This window comes from Heteronotia binoei, chromosome 1 (assembly GCF_032191835.1).
Source record: "Heteronotia binoei isolate CCM8104 ecotype False Entrance Well chromosome 1, APGP_CSIRO_Hbin_v1, whole genome shotgun sequence".
Taxonomy (NCBI): domain Eukaryota; kingdom Metazoa; phylum Chordata; class Lepidosauria; order Squamata; family Gekkonidae; genus Heteronotia; species Heteronotia binoei.
The window spans coordinates 17,814,192-17,832,844 of NC_083223.1; the positions used below are offsets into that span (position 1 = coordinate 17,814,192).

The 18,653-nt window shown below is 46.5% G+C and overlaps 1 protein-coding gene across 1 annotated transcript in view; it reads right to left on the reverse strand.

The window, feature by feature from the left end:
• Positions 1–18,653, reverse strand: part of LOC132566393 (protein eva-1 homolog C-like) — a 291,940-nt gene that overhangs the window by 167,714 nt on the left and 105,573 nt on the right. Inside the window, exon 4 of the mRNA XM_060231397.1 lies at positions 1,859–2,011. Within this exon, the coding sequence (XP_060087380.1) occupies positions 1,859–2,011 (153 nt within the window). The remainder of the gene's footprint in view (positions 1–1,858; positions 2,012–18,653) is intronic.

Here is an 18,653-nt window from a genome sequence, read left to right on the forward strand (position 1 = left end):
CCAGCTGTCTGTATGGACAGGGGTGCATGATGCTCCCACCCCTCATGCACCGAAGCAGTCTGAATGCTCCTCTTGGGCGTGTGCGGCCCATGCCTCTCCCAGCAGCAGGGCAGGGACTGTGTGAATGCCATGGCACATATCAAAGAAAACTGGCTTTTTCAAAACTGGGCTAAAGGTAAAGGTCGACCCTGTGCAAGCACCAGTCCTTTCTGATTCTGGGGTGAAGTCGCATCATGACGTTTTCACGGCAGACTTTTTACGGGGTGGTTTGCCATTGCCTTCCCCGGTCCTCTACACTTTCCCCCCAGCAAGCTGGGGACTCATTTTACCGGCCTCGGAAGGATGGAAGGCTGAGTCAACCTGGAGCCAGCTACCTGAACCCAGTTTCCGATCAGGTCGTGAGCAGAGAGCTCGGACTGCAGCACTGCACCTTTACCACTCTGCACCATATTCACAAATTCCTGCCCTCAGGTGGCCTACCTAATCTCATCAGATCTCAGAAGCTAGGTAGGATCAGCCCTCTTTCGTACTTGGATGGGAGACCACCCAGGAAGTTGAGGATTGCTATACAGAGGCAGAGAATGGCAAAGCAGCTGTGGACATCTCTTGCCTGGAAAACCTTATAGAGCCATGGTAAGTTACCGCTCCCTCGCCACCCTCACCGCTGCCCTTGCGGGTGACAACGGAGGGCAGGGAGGGTGTGCATTGCGGTGCCATCGCTCTGGCTTCCCAAAATGGAAGTGCCGAAGTGTTTGCCTCCCCGCCCTCTGCCTTTGCCTGCATGGGGCCGGCAGAAGGTGGCGGGGTGGCGCAGGTGCTGTGGAAGTTGGAAGCACATGGGCAAAGTCCTAAAAACAGCACGTTTGTGAAGAAGAATTGCAGATTTATACCCTGCCCTTCCTCTCTGAATCAGAGTCTCAGAGCGGCTCACAATCTCCTTTATCTTCTTCCCCTAAAACAGACACCCAGTGAGTTGGGTGGGGCTGAGAGAGCTCTCCCAGAGGCTGCCCTTTCACAGAAAATTCCTGCGATAGCTATGGCTGGCCCAAGGCCATTGCAGCAGGTGCAAATGGAGGAGTGTGGAATCAAACCTGGTTCTCCCAGATAAGAGTCCGTGCACTTAACCACTACACCAAACTGTCTCTTTTTGCATATTAGGTCACACACACCTGATGTCGCCAATCCTCTTGGAGCTTACAGTAGGCCCTGTACTAAGAGTCCTGTAAGCTCTTGGAGGATTGGCTGCATCAGGGGTGTGTGGCCTAATATGCAAAGGAGTTCCTGCTACACAAAAAGCCCTGCAGCACTCAAATCGTTATGCAGTATGGTTACCAGTTCTACAGGCTGAGTTCCCTCCCCAGCCTCTGCAGGTTGCTAACCTTGGGCTCCATCACATGGCTTTCCCTTGATGTTGGACTCCAGGCTGCCACTCACATACATACCAAAATGGAACCCACAGAACTTAGAATCATAGAGTTGGAAGGGACCTCCAGGGTCATCTAGTCCAACTCCCTGCACAATGCAGGAAATTCACAAATACCTCCCCTAAACTCACAGGATCCGCATTGCTGTCAGATGGCCATCCAGCCTCTGTTTAAAAACCTCCAAGGATGGAGAGCCCACCACCTCCCGAGGAAGCTGGTCCCACTGAGGAACCGTTCTAACCGTCGGGAAATTCTTCATAATGTTGAGCCAGAAACTCTTTTGGTTTAATTTCAACCCACTGGTTCTGGTCCTACCTTTTGGGGCCACAGAAAACAATTCTGCACCATCCTCTATACGACAGCCCTTCAAGTACTTGAATAGCACATCTGCGTCCTCGCTCGCAAGCACCATCTGTGCCCTCGCTCGGTCTTACCTATTGCAGGGATGCCTACGTTGTGGTAGGGACATTCCAGGCTGCCTCCGTGTTTCCTTCCAAAGACCGCAGAGTAAACAGCAATCACCATGCTTCGCTTGCAGCTCAGCCTCAGTTTGTCATCTTCGCAGGCGACTTTACTCTTATACTCGTCTGAAAAGAAAGGAAAGCATTCTGTTTCAGTTTGAACTGGTGCGAGCTATAAGCTTCCAAGTCGTGGAAGAAAGCTAACTTCCTCCCTGCTAAGGCATATTGTCCAGAACGGCAAAAAAAAAACCCGGCAACCTTTTCCTCAGCAACCATTCCTTCAAACTAAAAAGCTCCCGTAGTACAGCCAGTAGCCACTAAGGTTGTTAAGGGGAAGCTTTCATTACAGATTTGTGAAGCTTTTGATTTAACTCTTGATATAGTATATTCCATTTATTATTGTTGTCGAAGGCTTTCACGACCGGAGTCCATTGGTTGTTGTAGATTTTCCGGGCTGCGTGGCCGTGGTCTTGGCATTGTGAGACCTGACGTTTCACCAGCAACTGTGACTGGCATCCTCAGAGGTGTAACCCAGAAAACTGGAGTTCTCTCTGGGTCAAATTGAAAAGAAGTTGGTAGGCAGGTAATTTATATCTCCTCAGGCAGGTGGGGTAGTGCTGAGCCATTATCTTGTGGGAGCTTCCTGGGCTGTAACATGCTAATGGAGGGGCTTACCTGAGGGGGTTCTTTTGTATATGGATTGGCTACTGAAATTCTAATCTTATCTGTAGTGCTGTTGTAAGCTGTAGGGCAGGGATGGCCAATGGTAGCTCCCCAGATGTTTTTTGCCTACAACTCCCATCAGCCCCAGCCAGCATGGCCAATGGCTGGGGCTGATGAAAGTTGTAGGCAAAAAAACATCTGGAGAGCTACCTTTGGCTACCCCTGCTGTAGGGTATTTTGTGTTTTTCCCCTGACACCAAGTAGGGTATTTTGTCACACTCCCTGACACCAAGCCCACTGGAACTGCGTTCCTGTGCATTCCTGTTCCGAAAAAGCCCTGGTTCTTTCTAGGACTGCCAAGTCTCCCGCAGCCACCAGTGTGGGGTGGGAGTAGGGTTCCAGTTTCAGGTTGGGAAACTCTTGGAGATTTGTGAATGGAGTTGGGGGGTGGGGTTTGGAGAAAGTAGGGGCCTCAGTGCAGTACAATGCCACAAAATCAACCCTCCAAAGCAGGGGGTCCCCCAGTCCGTGGCCTGTTAGCAACCAGGCTGTGAGTTGTATAATTATTTCATTATATATTACAATGTAGTAGTAGTAGTAGTAATATAATACATTGGATTTATATCCTGCCCTCCACTCCGAATCTCAAGAGTGGCTCACAATCTCCTTTACTTGTCTCTCCCACAACAGACACCCTGTGACGTGGGTGGGGCTGAGAGAGCTCTCACAGCAGCTGCCCTTTCAAGGACAACCTCTGCCAGAGCTATGGCTGACCCAAGGCCATTCCAGCAGCTCCAGGTGGAGGAGTGGGGAATCAAACCAGATAAGAGTCCGCATACTTAACCACCACACCAGAATAAAGTGCACAATTGTATCATCCCGAAACCATCCTCCCCCCCCCCCCAGTCCATGGAAAAATTGTCTTCCACAAAACTGGACCCTGGTGCTGAAAAGGTTGGGGATGGCTGCTCCAAAGCATTCCTTTTCTCCAGGGGAACTGATCTCTCTAGCCTGGAGATGAGCCAGAATTCCAGGGGATCCCCAGGTTCCACCTGGAGACTGGCATCCCTAGGACTCCACTGCAATTTTTCCATAGTAGGTTGGGTGAGGGATGGGACTGCTTTTGCCCCTTAGAATTTCCTGTCGTATTTTGAGTTACATTAAAAACTATGACCATAAATATATAACCAATATGTATTACAATCTGTACTATACTAACTTGCTTTAAATTACAATCTGTACTATACTAACTTGCTTTAAAAGTTAAATACAACAGGTAATGTTGGTTTAGCACAAATCACATATGTGGACAGGAGCTCACAGGAGTGGAGCTCCAGAACCTCTAATTGTATTGTGCTCTTTCGTTCTTAACCCACTGCCAACGTTACCTCTAGGCTGCAGAGTCTTGTGAGCAAAAATTCTACTTTGTCAGCTACTGGCATTAAAGTTGTGAGCTACTGCATCAATTATTGTGCTCTGGGGCCATTTTTCCTGAGCTACAACAAAAAGGTGTGAGCTGGAGGCAAAAAAATCTGTGAGCTACCTCACACTAACTCAGAGGGAACACTGCCCACCCCACCCCTCAAAATACTTGCTTCTGGGCTCCATCTTTTAAATCCCCTGTGAGATTTCTGATTTGACAAAGTTTCTAATATCTCCCCCCCCCCCCCCGCACACACACAAATAAATGGGAAAAGAACCAAAACATATAAAGCAAACAGATGGCAATCTTCCTGATGCCACTGTGGCCACATAGGAGAGTCATTTAAAAAGTATGGTGGAAGTAAGGTTTTATTATGACAATTCTAATTCAAGAAGCAGGGACTCATTTTAGGCTACACCCCTGGTGCCAAGCCAGCTAGAACTTCATTCCTGCTCAAAAAACACCTGATCATATGTGATCACAAAGCAGCAGGCGTTTAGTATAAGCTAATTTTTAAAAATTAACACATTGAAGGCATTTTACGTTAGTAATCTTTTCTGCACCTACAGACTTCACATCCACCACATATGGAAGTTATTATCTTTTTGAAATTTCCAGCATTTTACATCATATATTATGACTTTATAAACCATCACCGATGTAATATATTAATTGCACACAATTTGAAACAATGTTGTTACACACAATTTGAAACAACGTTTTCCCCAAATTAGCACATCATTTTAAAAATTACGCTGTTTCCAGCCATTTCCCACATTTCAACAAAAAAGCACAGGTTCCCTTCTCTCCGCTGCTAGGGGATCAGAGATCCTTTTTATTTGCTTTGTTCTTGAAAATGGCAATTCCGTTAAGATTTTATAAATCCAAGGTGATATTTTTTCACTCAGATGTAAAATCTCCCCCCCCCCCCCAAAATGCCAAACATTCTCTTAACACTGGTGCAAATTAAACAATAAAATATACAAAAGACAACACATAATACAACCTGACAAGGTCCTCAGACCAGCCTCTCTCAAACGCCCAAATTAGAATTTTCAATTGACAACTTGGCCATACTAGAGAATCGGTGCCCTAAAAGGACAAGTCACAGCTGGTATTAATTAAGCGTTTAAAGGCGACCTCTTATATTTTACAGACACATACCCCAAAAACTTACACGAAACATGAGAGATCATTATATTGATTAAGACCAAAGGGTTCAATCATATTTAGACGATGTATTTTTTATTTTTTTATTTATTTAATGGACTTATATCCCGCCCTTCTCACCGAAGTGTCTCAGGGCGGCTCACAACACAATAATTCACATAATTCAGTTTAAAAAATGTGTAAAATGACATCAGACAAAGCAATCGGGGTTACACATGCACACACATCAGCATGTCTCAAGGAATCCTCTTACCAGGATAGCCCTTTTCCACCACCAGGAAGGGAGTGAAGGGTTGCCAGATCTGTGTTGGAAAATACCTGGAGACTTTGGGAAAGGATCCAGGAGAGGGTGGGTTTCGGGGAGGGAAAGAGCCTTAGCATGGTCCAATGCCATAGAGTCCAGCCTTTCAAGCAGCCATTTTCTTAGGGTTGCCAAGTCCCTCCACCACTGTGGTCGGAGACTTGTTCTTTGTGCACGCTTTGCGTGCATGGTGCAATGATGTCACCCAGAAATGATGACATCATGCCAGGGATGTCGCTCGGGGACTCTCTAGGACTTGTGCTAAAAACTCTATGGCACCATAGAGTTTTATCGCAATTCCTAGAACGTCCCACCAGAAACGCTCTACGGCTCATGGTAAAACTCTATGGCGCCATAGATTTTTGGTGTGAGTCCTAGAATGCCCCGCGTGATGTCCCTAGCGTGATGATGTCACTTTCAGGTGATGTCATTGCGCCGGGGATTGAATGCACTCATGGGGCTCTTCGGGGGTGGGAATCCCTCCCCCAAACAGCCTGCTCCCTGCCAGCAGGTTGGGGCCCTCCTGGGCGGGGCATCCCCCACCCATGGTGGGAGCTTGGCAGCCCTACATTTTTTCTACAGGGGAGCTGATCTCTGCCAGCTGGAGAGCAGCTGTAAAAGTGGGAGATCTCCAGGCTTCACCAGGGGGCTGGCAACCCTAACTGGGCGGGCCAGAGATCTCACATTGCACCGGCCTAAAGCTGCTGTACTCTACATGTCTCCAAGTATGTGAGCGTGTGTAGAAAGGTAGAGTTGTTGTTTTATAGCACGAACAGACTTTGCTTGTTTATACAACTGAACTATTTTCTACTCTCGTTTGCTAAAACGTGTTGCATTTACCAGCAAGCTCTACTGTGTGTGCAAGGATTCGAATCCAGGCTCAGTACGTTCCTCAGGAGGGGACTTGCCCCAGGGCTTAAGGGAAAGAAAAGGGGGATAAAATCACCTCAAACAAAGTCAGAGGTCCAAAGAAGAGAGTGCTGCATGGTTGCCTCACACTGTTGCCTAAAATGTGTAAGAAAAAGGGTGCATGCCCACGAAAGCTTGTATCTTGAAAAAAGCTTCATCCATCCTAAAGGTGCCACTGGACTCGAATTTTGTTCTGCTTTTGCCATCAAGTAGCAGCTGACTGGAAGGTTTCTCAAGGCAAGAGATGTTCAGGGGTGATTGCCTGCCTCTGCATTGGGACCCTGGATGTCCTTGGTGGTCTCCCAGCATAGCTTCCAAAATAGGGTGGCCAAGTCCAATTCAAGAAACACCTGAGGACTTTGGGGGTGGAGCCAGGAGATATTGGGGGCGGAGCCAGGAGCAAGGTTGTGACAAGCATGACTGAACTCCAAAGGGAGTTCTGGCCATCACATTGAAAGGGACTGCCCACCTTTTATATGCATTCCCTCCATTGGAAATAATGAAGGATAGGGGCACCTTCTCTCGGGGCTCATAGAATTGGACCCTCTGGTCCAATCTTTTTGAAACTTGGAGGGTGTTCTGAGGAGAGGCACTGGATACTGTGCTGAAACTTTGGTGCCTCTAACTAAAAAAAAAAAAAAAAACAGTCCCCCAGAGCCCCAGATACCCACAGATCAATCATCCATTATGCCCTATGGGAAATGGTCTCCATAGAGAATAATGGCGTGCCCAGCAGACATCTCCCTCCCCCTGCCCTGCTTTCTGATGACCCTGAAGCGGGGGGAGGGCCTCCAAACCAGGGGATCCCCTGCCTCCACCCTGGGGATTGGCAACTCTATTCCAGGCTCCAATGACATTCAGTTAGCCTGAGCCATCTGCTGATCGGAGCTTAAAATCTTTACTGTGTTTTTAAAATGTGCACATCTCCAAGTGTGATGCATGCATTTTATGAACAGATAAATCAAAGCTGATTTATAGTGCAATCCTATGCAATCCATGCGCTTAGACTGGAATGACTGTTCATGGGATTGCCGTTAGCCTGAATGATTGTAAGATACAAATTAAGTTATAAAGCAGGATGCCCCAATTTCTAAATAGGATGACATGTTTCAAATTCCTTGCCCCTGTTCCGGAAGTATGACACGCAGATGCACTCTAAAAGTTAAAGGCTTGATTTTGTACTACGGGAAAAAAAAAGCCTATAGGTTAGCTTCCATTGTATATCTGAGGGCAAAGGTCGTGGCTTTCGAGCCCACTAAAAATACTATTTCTCCGCTTGCCTTTGTTACCAGTTGCTCAGAGAAACCAAGACGATGTTGTTTTTTTCCTGGTTGCCATTCACCAGAAAATCTGAACAGCTCCATACCCCTCCGCCAGCCAAAGAAAGATTCTTTCTCAGGATTGTTCTCCAGAGAGACCAACGGGGAAGGTGTTTGTACAGGAGACAAGTCAGAGGGAATTGACTTGCGCAGAGATCAAAACAAGTTTTAAAAGTTCGCCTCCGAAAGCTACCGTCTGGATTACTTTAAGTAAAGATTATGCACGCTAACAACTGAATGATCCATGCTGAACTCTGAACCTCAGCCAAAAAACGCCTGGGGTTGCACTGGCAAGTCTCAGATGGGCCCACCCATAAGCAGCCACCAGGAAAGAGACATTCTCTTCTTATTCATGTGAATCTACACTCCAGCAAAAAACAAAAGGGTGCAAAAGCAAGCATAGTTTGGGACCCCATTTGCATTTTATTGGGGGAGGGATCGCTGACCCCCCTTTGCCTCCCAGTACAAACTGCAACAGCAAATTGTCTTTCTTGCATTCACTGACAACAAAGCCACCGGTTTTTCGTAATCCTGGTTGTTGTTTTTTTTAAGGTGCATCATCAGCGCATCTTGGTAAGAGGTCTCATTTCTGGAGAGCATCGGAAAGTCTCTGTGCTGAGCAGGCTCGGAATAGCATTAACTGCAAAGTATTAAAGTCCCATTTGTGAATCTCCGTTCGGTTCACATAACAGCCCTGTGAGATTAGAATGTTCTTTTAATTGCACCTTTTCATCACGGCAACACTTCGCCAACTGAAGTTTATGGCCCTTATAAATTACCAACTCCCCGCAGAATTCAGAAGGGTCCTGGAATAAGCCAGGGTGAGTTGATAAATTGGGGGGTGGGGAGGAGGCCGCAGGAGAGCCCAAAGCGGGGCATCCATACCCGGGCCAGAAGGTTGTCCCCCGCCCCCTTCAATAGCCCACCCTCCATCGTCTGGCTCCGAAGGCAGCAGCTGCTGAGAACTGAGGCAGCAAACAATGCTGCGAACTTCTCTTGGCACCAATAAAACTGTCTCGAGGCCGAGACAAATGCCTTTCTGAAAGGGTCTAATTCCAGAACTGAGAATCCACCTTCAGCTCTGAAGGAATCGAACAAGACTTAGGGGTTTCCCAGGTCTCCCACCAGCAGTTGTTTCTAAATGCTGGGAAAGAAACTCATTTTCGGGTGCTACTAATTTCCCCTGCACCGTGCGGGAAATTAAACGTAAATGGAGTTTGTCTTCAGATCACCGGTCTTCCATCCTGTGGCCATTGAAAGATCTTCCATTAAGCCTATTGGCACAGAATGGTTTGGAATGTTTAAAAAACATGTTCCAAATGATATCAATAACCAGGGCTTTTTTTGTAGCAGGGACTCCTTTGCATATTAGGCCACACTCCCCTGATGTAGCCAATCCTCCAAGAGCTTACAGGGCTCTTAGTACAGGGCCTGCTGTAAGCTCCTGGAGGATTGGCTACAGCAGGGGTGTGTGGCTTAACATACAAAGGAGTTCCTGGTACAAAAAAAGCCCTGTCAGTAACATATAGTATGTCAACTAACTCTTGCTATAATTGCTCAGCCAGCTGAAAAAATATTGCTTCTCTTGCTATATTTTACCAGTCCATATTGTGACGCAGGGATGCAGTGATCTTTTGTTGACCTGTGGTGAAGAATGGTATGAAAAAAATGCAGGGCTTTTTTTTTGTAACAGGGACTCCTTTGCATATTAGGCCACAGATCCCTGATGTAGCCAATGCTCCAAGAGTTTACAAGGCTCTTAGCACAGGGCCTACTGTAAGCTCCAGGAGGATTGGCTATATCAGGCATGTGTGGCCTAACATGCAAAGGAGTTCCTGCTACAAAAAAAGCCCTGAAAAATGTAAATAGTTTTGTAAAACTGTAGAAGGGGAGACTTTGCTGTTAGAGCTTTCTAAAGACTCATTAAGATGCTCGGGGGCTTCAGACATGTCAATTTACACTCATATTTTCCGGCATTCTTTCACGACTGACACGAGCCACCCAAGTTTACTGCTAGATACAGTGAAATGGTTTTGTGCACTAGTCAACGTTCTTGGGGAAAGCTACACACAGACGTATATTTTCATCCGGCTGTTGTTTGTTTTAGGTGGCGGTGACCCGGTATTGGAAGCGCATTTGTCAAAATGAATGGACAAAAACGAGTCTCTGTGTTCGGAATATCTTGGCATGTCACCAGGACACAAACGGTGCAACACTGATTGGGAACGGCAAACCCTAAATCAACAGTATAAGCAGACTTGGAATGGGCAAAGTATACAGATTATTTAATTCCATGCCTACTCGGTGAAGAGTTCACAGAGTCAACTATTCACGTTATCCATGCTAATATTCAAGGAGATCAGCCGGGTTGTACACGTTTGCCCCCTCTACTTACTTCAGAGCAGTCGTTTTATTACAGATAGTGAGAAGCGGGTGAAATCAACAGTCAACATCTTGTGAAACTATTCCGCTTGCGACACATGAAATTCTTTGTGGGCAGCAAACATTCCAACAAGCAATTTTTTTTTTTGTTACCGGCCTGCCCGCAGCAGAGAGCAATATTGTTATTAGGCACGAAGTATGAATTTTAGGAAAGGAAATCCCCCTTCTGTTGAAGCACAGAGCCTAAAGCCTATTATGCACGCACAGCTTACAGCAAAGAATCCAAGCAATCAAGCCTTTTATTTATTTATTTTATATCCCGCCCTCCCCACCAAAGGCAGGCTCAGGGCGGCTCACAAACCAAGGGTCGACACAAACACATTCGTGTGACCGATACAATAAACAACAGTAAAAACATAAAACATAAAAACAATTTAAAACATTAGGGTTTGTAGAATCTTTCGGGCTCAAGTGCCATGTTCTACTGGAGAAAGTTTTTCTTCCAGACGTTTCGTTCTCAGCCGCTGAGAAAATCTGGAACAAAACGTCTGGAAGAAAAACTTTCTCCAGTAGAACACGGCACTTGAGCCCGAAAGATTCTACAAACCCTAATGATGTTACCAGCCATGAAAACCTGAATTCTTTGATAATTTAAAACAATCGCATGTGCTACTATCATCATTTCAGGCAGCGATTTAAATTCTGGTGGTTAGCTATACTCAGAGGTCTCAGGATCGCCATAGCACAGGGAAGTAGGCCATTGGTGGTGTTCTTATAGGCCAGTTCCATTGCTGCAGATGTTACCATTCGTGTAAATGCCTGGCTGAAGAGTGCCATTTTGCAGGCCCTGTGGAACTGTAAGAGCTCTTGCAGAGCCCTAACCTCCTCCGGCAACTCATTCCACCAGCTAGGGGCAGCAACGGAAAAGGCCCTGGCTCTCGTTGTTTTGAGCTTTGCTTCTCTGTTGCTGGGAACTGTCAACAGGTTTTGAGACCCAGACCGAAGTGCTCGCTGGGCATGTGCAGGGAAAGGCTGTCCCTAAGGTATGCAGGACCCTGGCCATATATGGCTTTAAAGGTAATAACCAGTACCCTGAAGCGAATCCAGTACATTATCAGTAGCCAGTGCAGCACTTTCAGCACAGCTGAATGTGTTCCCATAAAGGAACTTCCATAAGCAGCCTGGCTGCAGCATTCTGCACTGGATGGAGTCGCCGGATTTGGGACAAGGGCAGCCCCATGTAGAGAGCATTACAGTAATCCAGTCTCGAGGTGACCGTAGCATGGATTACTGTTGCCAAGTCGTCGCATTCAAGAAAGGGGACCAATTGCCTTTGGGTTTGACATCATATTCTGCACCTGCCGTACACACCTTCCCTTTTCTCCAGTGTATTAATTCTGCAGCTGCAACCAAAAAGGCTTGACTGTTTCGATTCTCTGCAGTAAGCTGTGCATGCAGCCCAGCTGGGATCACTGTATGCTGCCTCCTGAGGCCAGCCCAGCCAGGAGCAATTTCTGGTTTTTTACAGTGATCTGAGACTAGTGATAGTCTCACATTGCTAGACTCATGCCGTTTGTAAAAAAAAAAAAAAAGAGGACAACAATGAGGGACACACCAACGAATGGCTGAAGGTACAGAGTGGATGGAATAACCTGGATGGGGGCATGGCTATGGCCCATGAGGGGTGGGGAAAGGGCAGGGAGGAATCCAAGGGAATTTTTGTGTGTTGTTGAATTACCTTCAGCTTGGAAATGAAGCAAGGAGGGAAAGTGGCACAAAAGCACTTTCAGAAAAATATAAAATTCATTTTAATTTTTTAAAAAAACAGAAAGCCCGGAAAAAGAGTTAATGGAAAACAACCCGAGCACTAAAGGGAGAGAAAACAATGCAGAACGAAAAAGAAAATCCAACAGACATGCGCGAAAGCAAGGCAAAACAACCATGCATAATAGGCCTAAATAATGACCGATTTCGCTCTCACCTTCGCCACTCTCACATTCGTCTTCTCAGTGCAGAGTCCTTCCGATTACCCACTATCTGCACTGGGGCTGCAGCAAACATAGCAGTTTTCGCGCAGCAAACGGAAACCACTAAAAACCAGTTTACATTTGCTGCGTGAATACTGCGATGTTTGCTGCAGCCCCAGCACAGATAGTGGGAAATTGGAAGGATGCTGCGCTGAGAAGACAAACATGAGAGCAGTGTAAAGTGAGTGCGAAATCGGTTGATGTATAAAACAGCCCAGACAAAGTGAAACAAGGCGCTTTGGTAAAGGTATGTGAGCTAGGCTTGCCAATCCCCAGGTCCCAGCGGGGGTTCTTCTGTTTTCCCAAGCTACTTCCCGCCCCCAGTCAGCTGGTCGGCGGGGGGGAAGCCCCACCCCCAAAGAGCCATGTGCGTTTCCAGCTCCGGAGGCTTCAGTCTCCGATTGAAAGGCTTCGTCTTGGAATGGTGTGTCTGTGTTACTTTGAAGAAGTTGGCAGCAACTCGTGAGTAGAGAGGCCAATCCCTCGCTTCAGAGTTGCCAGAAATTGGGGGGGGGGGAGAGGGAGGGAAACGTCTGCTGAGCACTTCATTATTCTCTATGTGGAGATCGATTCTCATAGGGTATAATGGGGAATTAATCTGGAGGTTTCAGGGGCTCTGGGGGAGTTGTTTTTTGAGGTAGAGGCACCAAAATTTCAGTATAGTATCTAGTGCCTCTCCCCAAAATACCCCCCATGTTTCAAAACGATTGGACCAGGGGGTCCAATTCTATGAGCCCCAAAAGAAGGTGCCCCTATCCTTCATTATTACCTATGGAAGGAAGACATTTAAAAAGGTCTGCTGTCCCTTTAAATGTGATGGCCAGAACTCCCTTGGAGTTCAGTTATGCTTGTCACACCCTTGTTCATGGCTCCGCCCCAATGTCTCCTGGCTCCACCCCCAAAGTCCCCAGATATTTCTTGAATTGGACTTGGCAACCCTAATGTGAGCTGCTTTTTAAAAAAATACTGTGGTCTAATTGTAACCAGTGAACGTGCAAAGGACAGAACATTTTTTTACCAAAGATTACTGATCCTTGCAGTAGAAGTGGGGAGACTATATGGGGAACAAGTTAATTGTTATCTATGAGAAGAAAAGACTGAGTAACTTTGGAAAAATGGCTGCCAATATATTATCACAAATGATTTTTTTTAAAGGATATAGACACATAACGGAGAGATCATACAGAGGACAGTGACATTACCTTTGCTTATAAGTACCTTAACAGGAGTTCTGTACAAAAGTACGGAGGCACATACTGAAAATTCTGATACTAGTATCAAAAGAATTCAAGAGCATGAGAAAGATACTGCATTTTTATAGATCCAGAGGTGTTAGTTGTGTTAGGCTGTTGCTGCAAAATAATAGAGTCCAGTAGCATCTTGAAGACAAACACATTTTACTGTAGCATAAGCTTTCAAGAAACATCTTAAAGGTCTTAAAGGTGATACTGGACTCTTTACTGCATTTTTAGTATCTCAGAAGGCATTCTACCCAAGTTCTTGTTGTATATAGCTTTTTTTTTTTTTTTTTGCCATCAAGTCATAGCTGACTTATAGCAAACCCATAGGGTTTTCCAGAACTTTTTTTGGAGGAAAAAGGCCAGCAGGAACTCATTTGCATATTAGGCCACACCCCCAACATCACCATTGTTTCACGCAGGGCTTTTTTGTAGGAAAACGCCCAGCATGCGTTCATTTGCATGTTAGGCCACACACCCTGACACCAAGCCAGTGAGAGCTGCGTTCCTGTGCATTTCTGCTCAAAAAAAGCCAGGGGGTTTTCAAGGCAATGAAAGTTCAGGCGCAGTTTGCCATTTCCTGCCTCTGCGTGGCAACCAATGTTCCCTCTAAATTGCAGAGTCTTGTGAGGAGAAATCCTACTTTGTGAATTACTGGCATGAAGTGAGCTATTGCATAAATTATGGTGCTCTGGGGCCATTTTTCCTGAGCTAAGACAAAAATGTGTGAGCTGAAGGCGAAAAATCTGTGAGGTGGCTCACACTAAGGCCGTTTTCCCACTGAGCTTACCTCGGAACGACGTCCCTCTTCACCACGCAGCATCTGCGTGGATTTCCCACCAACTGCTCCGAGGCTGCTCCGAGTAACCAAGTAGAGTCGCGGCTTTTGCGTCGCAAACGTAAACTGGTTTTTAGCGGTTTCCATTTGTGACGCAAAAGGTCGGGAACTTCCTGGTTCCTCGGAGCAGCCTCGGAGCAGTTGGTGGGAAATCCGCGCAGACGCTGTGCGGTGAAGAGGGACGTCGCTCCGAGGTAAGCTCAGTGGGAAAACGGCTTAACTCAGCTTAGAGGGGACGCTGGTAGCAACCTTTGCATTTTTTGGTGACTTTCCATCTGAATACTGGCTAGGCTAGCCTGACCTATCCAGGTCCAGACTATATAGGATAGTTAATGAAAAACACAAATCCAGAGCAAGGTGAATGCAGAAATACCTGAGAAATTGGCAAGGTAACACAGAACAAACTAGCAGGCAAATAAATTCAACCGTGCCCGTGCTCCTATCAGAGCAAGTAGTTAACTTGGGGAGGGATGGCTCAGTCGCAGAGCATCTGTTGGGAAGCAGAAGGCCCCAGGTTCGATCCCTGGCATCTCCACTAAAAAAGGGTCCAGGGAAATAGGTGTGAAAAACCTCAGCTTGAGACCCTGGCGAGCCGCTGCCAGTCTGAGTAGACAATACTGACTTTGATGGACCCAGGGTCTGATTCAGCAGAAGGCAACTTCATATGTTCATATGATTTAAAAGTAATGATCAGTGCAAAGAGAAATACTGCCGTTGATGGTGCAAAACATTATAGCGATGCGTGCCTTATGACCCAGAAGACTAATACTTGGAGGTCTCACTGAACACAGATTACATAAATCACATGAGAACTTCAATTATGAGCTGGGCATATTATCCCAGGCATCATTTCATCCCGTTAAGCAGCTCATGAGCGAACCTGACAAGACGTCTCTAAGGAGACTGCGGAGGCCCTGCAAAGCTTTCGGTGCTAGTCTCAACACAGCTGACAAAATCTGCTACGTTCTTGACGGCAACACTCGACAGCGTGCACAGCCCTGGGCCAACATCCGTAACATCTGCAGATGTTTTAAGGCTGCAAGTTGCACAGTGTGTTAGAATGTTTACAGTGGCTTCTAAAGCGCCTGGAACTCCCGACACGAAAGATGTGCTGCACCGGTAATCTGGAGCAGTAAGATTTACAAGACTTCTCTGGTTTTCGTCAGCAAAGTTGCTTTTCTTTCCAACAATATAAATAAACCACCCTTCATATAGATCTGCGAGGAGGAGGAATCACCCTCTTAAGCCAGCTGCTGAAGACACAAAGGCGAAATATAGCTAATCAAAGGCACTCGGCCTGTGTATGCTACAATACCAGGGGTGGCCAAACTGTGGCTTGGGAGCCACATGTGGCTCTTTCACACATACTATGTGGCTCTTGACGCCCCCACTGCCCAGTTGGCCCGCCTGGAGAAGGCATTTGTCCCTTGAAATCATTTGTTCAAGACAAACCAACTGGCAGCTTGGAAAATGCATTTAAAGTTAAAGTTGCTTTCTTTCTACCTCTCCCTCCCCCATCTATTTGCTTTCCTTCTTCTCTCCCTCTCTTCTTCCCTGTCTTGCAGCTCTCAAACACCTAGCATTCATGTCTTGCAGCTCTTAGACATCTGACGTTAATGCCTTGAGGCTCTCAGACCTCTGGCGTTCATGTCTTTTGGCTCTCAGACATCTGGCATTTATTCTTTGTGGCTCTCAGTTGAAGCAGGTTTGGCCACCCCTGTACAATATGATCTCCGTGTCAATGAAACTGCCACAGCAAGGAATACATCCAACACTGTGCATAATTGAATATAAAATGCTGCGAATTGTCTGGTTCTAGATGCAACCACGAAGAAGATAGAAAAGTTTCTTAAGTGTAGCAGCGTTCCCTCTAAGCTGAGTTTGTGTGAGCTCACTCACAGTTTTTTTAGCCTCCACACATTGTTGTCTTAGCTCAAGAAGGATGGCCCCAGAGCAAACTAATTGATGCTGTAGCAAAATTGCTCGCTCACAACTTTAATGCCGGGAGCTCACAAAGTTGAATTTTTGCTCACCAGGCTCCACAGCTTAGAGGGAGCGTTGGCAAGGACGTGTCGAAGAAGACGACTGCAGATTTATACCCCGCCCTTCTCTCTGTATCAGAGGCTCAGAGCGGCCTACAATCTCCTAAATCTTCTCCCCCCACAACAGACACCCTGTGAGGTAGGTGGGGCTAAAAGGGCTCTCGCAGCAGCTGCCCTTTCAAGGACAACTCCTGCCAGAGCTATGGCTGACCCAAGGCCATTCCAGCAGACCACCAAGAGCAAGATAATTCAAACCACAGTATTCCCCATGACTACGTATGGGTGTGAAAGTTAGATGACGAACAAAGCCGACAGGAAGAAAATGGATTCATTTGAAATGCGGTGGTGGAGGAGAGCTTTACAAATACTGTGGACCACCAAAAAGACAAGTCTGTGGGTTCTAGATCAAATGAAGTCGGAACTCCCTCTAGAAGCTAGAGTTGCCAGACCCCCGGTCTTGCCAGGGGAACCCCCGGTCTCCAAGGCACCAATCCTCCACCCCCCCCTCAGCTGATTGGAAGCCTCACCCCCAAACAGGGACATCATTGTGTGATGTCACTGATACGGTGACATCACTTGGAAGTGACATCATCCTGTTGGCAACATTGCGCAACGACACGCTGGGCTTTGGGCAAACTCTGTGGTTTTGTAACGAAAAACCATAGAGTTCTTGCCCAAAACCTAGACCGTTGAGTGCGATATCAGAGACGCGATGACATTCCTTCGGAGTGATGTCACTGCGACTCCCAGAACGGGTCCAGGATCCCACCCCCGCCAGCAGCAAGATAGAAGCTAAAACCATCAAACTGAGGCTGGGTCACATTACGAAGAGGCAAGGGTCACTGAAAAAGGCAACCATTCTAGGAAAAGGTGAAGGCAGCCGAAAAAGAGGAAGACCCGGCATAAGACAGATGGACTCAATCGAGGAAGCCGCAGCCCTCAGTTTATCAGACCTGAGCAAGGCTGTTAATGATAGGACATTTTAGGGAACACGAATTCATAAGAGTCACCATAAGCCAGAATAGATCCAGGTGGGCAGCTGTGTTGGTGTGAAGCCGTAGAACAAAGTAGGAGCCAAGTTGCACCTTTAAGACCAACGAAGTTTTATTCGGAATGTCAGCTTTCGTATGCATGCATAGGTGAACAAGAACATCCCTAGAAAATACCATGCCCTTTTGTTTTACCTAGACTTTGCAGCAACAGCAATTAACAGGCCAGACCCCTTATTACCTTTTATTGCTATTCAGACATAAGAACATAAGAGAAGCCATGTTGGATCAGGCCAGTGGCCCATCCAGTCCAACACTCTGTGTCACACAGTGGCCAAAAAATACAAGTGCCATCAGGAGGTCCACCAGTGGGGCCAAGACATTAGAAGCCCTCCAAGCACCCAGAATACAGAGCAGCACTGCCCCAGACGGAGAGTTCCGATAAGCTGTGGCTAATAGCCACTGATGGACCTCTGCTCCATATGCTTATCCAATCCCCTCTTGAAGCTGGCTATGCATGTAGCCGCCACCACCTCCTGTGGCAGTGAATTCCATGTGTTAATCACTCTTTAGGTGAAGAAGTACTTCCTTTTATCCGTTCTAACTCGTCTGCTCAGGGATTTCATTGAGTGCCCACTAGTTCTGGTATTGTGAGAAAGGGGGGGGGGGGAGTACTTTTTTTTCTCTACCTTCTCTATCCCATGCATAATCTTGTAAACCTCTTATCACGTCACCCCTCAGTCGATGTTTCTCCAAGCTAAAGAGCCCCAAGAGTTTTAATCTTTCTTCATAGGGAAGACCAAATGGTCTTCCAATTTATTACACTATTTTGCCATTTGATTCTAACTTTGTATCAGTTTACACTCTTAACCCATCGACTACATGCATTTCAGCCCACTGTACCCCATCCCCTTGTCTGAAGAAGTGTGCATGCATACGAAAGCTGACATTCTGAATCACACTTTGTTGGTCTTAAAGGTGCAATAAGCCAGAATGGACTTCATGGCACTTCACACACATGCTCAGGTGCATCGCTATGGTGCACTATATGTCGCATCACTAGGGAGAGTCTCAGTGGGGAAGTTATTGGCCCTACAGTCGCGCGAGAGAGGAGAGAACATCACTTAACAATGACTGACATGATTCTTGCGCTACGAACATGACTAAACATGATCTGCTACACCTGCAACATTAATGTTGATGAATTACAATTTTCAAGGTGTGCACACTCTCATGTTCCAGGGTGGAATGAGCAGTACTTTGCAAAATGAGAGAGGTATAGTTTCATGGTGACTACAAAGAGGGTTAAATGACTCGTTTCGTTTACATGCGTAATATGTTTTGGAAGTATCATTTCAGAAGTTTGAAACTGCATCGAAAGAGCGCATGTGACAATTTTTTATTAAAGTTACGCATGCAATGTTTTCGCATGCATACATAAAGAAATGTTTGTTTTGATATTGCCCT